At 36.0% G+C, this 2,500-nt stretch overlaps 1 protein-coding gene across 3 annotated transcripts in view; it reads right to left on the reverse strand.

The window, feature by feature from the left end:
- Window positions 1-2,500, reverse strand: part of LOC125043524 (serine/threonine-protein kinase OSR1-like) — a 109,310-nt gene that overhangs the window by 73,253 nt on the left and 33,557 nt on the right. Inside the window, exon 1 of one of the 3 annotated variants that reach the window (XM_047639655.1) lies at window positions 1,592-1,864. The exons of the other annotated variants lie outside the window; for them this stretch is intronic. Within the exon in view, the coding sequence (XP_047495611.1) occupies window positions 1,592-1,596 (5 nt within the window). The 5' untranslated portion in view covers window positions 1,597-1,864. Of the gene's footprint in view, window positions 1-1,591; window positions 1,865-2,500 lie in introns of those variants that run through there. 3 annotated transcript variants of the gene reach the window in all.

Consider the following 2,500-nt stretch of genomic DNA (forward strand, 5'->3'; position numbering starts at 1 on the left):
TATGAAAACGAGATGGTGCCCAAGTATGCCCTGTATCGTCTGAATAATGCTTTTAGTAATAAGACGATATATATCAATGGAGACAGGACAAACAAAAAAAGAAGTAATTAAAAAACAATATGGAATAATTAACGGCACAAGACAAATCATAAGAGAAGTCCCAATTATTCCTAGCTACTTCATTAGCAGCAGCCTAATTAACCCAAAACATTATCAGGAGCCAAAAATGTCTCGGGCGCCGTGCATCAAGATCAAGGTTGCCAGAAGTCGACATCTTGATAGAACTATATGAGTCACAAGAGATAATGATAATAAAGATAATGATAGTAATAATAATAATAATAAAAAAAAAAATAATAATAGAAATAACAATAACAAAAACATAATAATAATAATAATAATAATAATAACGATAATAATAAGAACAATAATAATAATGATATTAATAGTAACAACAACAACAAGACAGTAATAATAATAACAATAATAATAGTGACGATAACAAAAGTGGTGAAAAAAATATATTTCTTTAAGAATACATTTTCTGTAAGTTACACAACCGACAGCAATCATAGAACCCATTATAACGGCTACAATAAGACCAAGACAGGCTGTGGCAATGATAACGACGAAAGCGAGCTAAAAAGAGTGCTTTTGCCGAGACCGACGCCATTAGCAGAGGCAGTGGCAGTAGAGGCAATCGTAACATAAACAATAACACTAATATGAATAGTTGATATTACAGTACATAAATGGAGAAGTATATATATATATATATACGGTACGATAAATAGATGTAAAGGTTAATGATTAGTGAATCAGTAGATGAATTAAACTAGAATGATAGAAATGGCACAAAAAGTGTTATGATGATAATTATATTAATAATTGAAAGGGTCATTAGTGCTATTTCGACCACTTTCACTACCACTACTGCTACTAAAAATAATAGTGTAAGAACAACAACAATAATATCAATAATGATAATAATGTGTAAGCAAAAGCAACGGATGTTAATGAGAAATAATTTGTGATTATAATAGTTATAATAAGGGAAATTGTGTAAGTAGTAGTAATGTCAGTAGTAATAAAAACAATGATAAGCGTACTATCAATTTTAATTCATAAAAACAATAACAATAATGATAATATATTATAATTTTTCACATTTCAAGTTAATTAAATTTTTATCAGTTTCTTTCTAAACAATTTATATCTATTGATAGCGCGTCTGAAGTCTTTCATTAACTTCTCTTCCTTACTTTTTTTCTCATTTCTTTCTCTTCGTTTTCTGTGAAGCTGTTGTATTCTCTCGTTTAATGTCCCTCTATCTGCCCCTGGTCACTCCACCCATTCCCGTTTTCTGTCTCTGTATTACCCTTGATAAATAACTCTCTTTCTCTCTCTTTATATATATATATATATATATATATATATATATATTATACATACATACATACATACATACATACATACATACACACACACACACACACACACACATATAAATATAATATATATATATATATATATATATATAATGTATTTGTGCATGTGTGTGTCTCCTTCATAGTCGACCTCTTTCACTTACTTCATCCTTTCTCTGTGTCCCTGTGATGTCCAAGTTACTTCTCCATCCTCTCTTAACTCTTCCCTTTAATCTTCTCCGCTTTTCTCACGCCATCCCACGGATTTCCTTCCCCTCACGTCCTCCCCGTCTTCGCAGCTGAAAAGCGCGTTACGTCCCACATCCCTTCAATGCCCCGAGTTCCTTCGTGGGCCGCAGGATGTTTCATAAGCCCTCGAAGGCTTATCAACACCCGCTCTTCCTCTGATAGAACTTAAGAAGGCCACGGACAGCGCGCGAGAGCCCAGGAGGAAGAGGATAAAGTGAGGGGGCGATCCGGACTCATCTGGATTGGACCAGCGCCCGCATGCCCCAGAGCCGCGCTACCAAGCCACCGATTATGTAGGCTCACTTCAATTGCTTCCTACGAATCTTATGATGTTATTTTGATATCGTCCGCTCTACGACGGCCGGGAATTGTGTCGAAGTGCGAAGCGTTAGCGTGGGTGGCAAGAATGTGACTGAGCCATTAAAAAAGGCCACTTCTTATCAAATCAGGTTCATATGCTTCATGTGTAAGCAAGTACTCATATTTTACTCTTTTGTGGAAACTTAATGTCGATGGATAATTTGTACTTTAGAATTCTGTAGCAGCTACCATGGAAAGATACCCAGCTATCAATCTATCAATAATCAATTAATCTACTTATCTAGATCTATAGTTATATCTGTCTATGCATATGTGTATGTGTGTGTGTGTGTGTGTGTGTGTGTGTGTGTGTGTGTGTGTGTGTGTGTGTGTGTGTGTGTGTGTGTGTGTGTGTGTGTGTGAAGCCCAAAGCGGCACAAAGGGAGCGGCGCCCCCACTGCACACGAGGCGCCGTGGGAACCAAGAAGTTAGAACCTTTGAGATGATATTTCAGCCGCCCTTCA

Source organism: Penaeus chinensis, chromosome 34 (genome assembly GCF_019202785.1).
Source record: "Penaeus chinensis breed Huanghai No. 1 chromosome 34, ASM1920278v2, whole genome shotgun sequence".
Taxonomy (NCBI): Eukaryota; Metazoa; Arthropoda; class Malacostraca; order Decapoda; family Penaeidae; genus Penaeus; species Penaeus chinensis.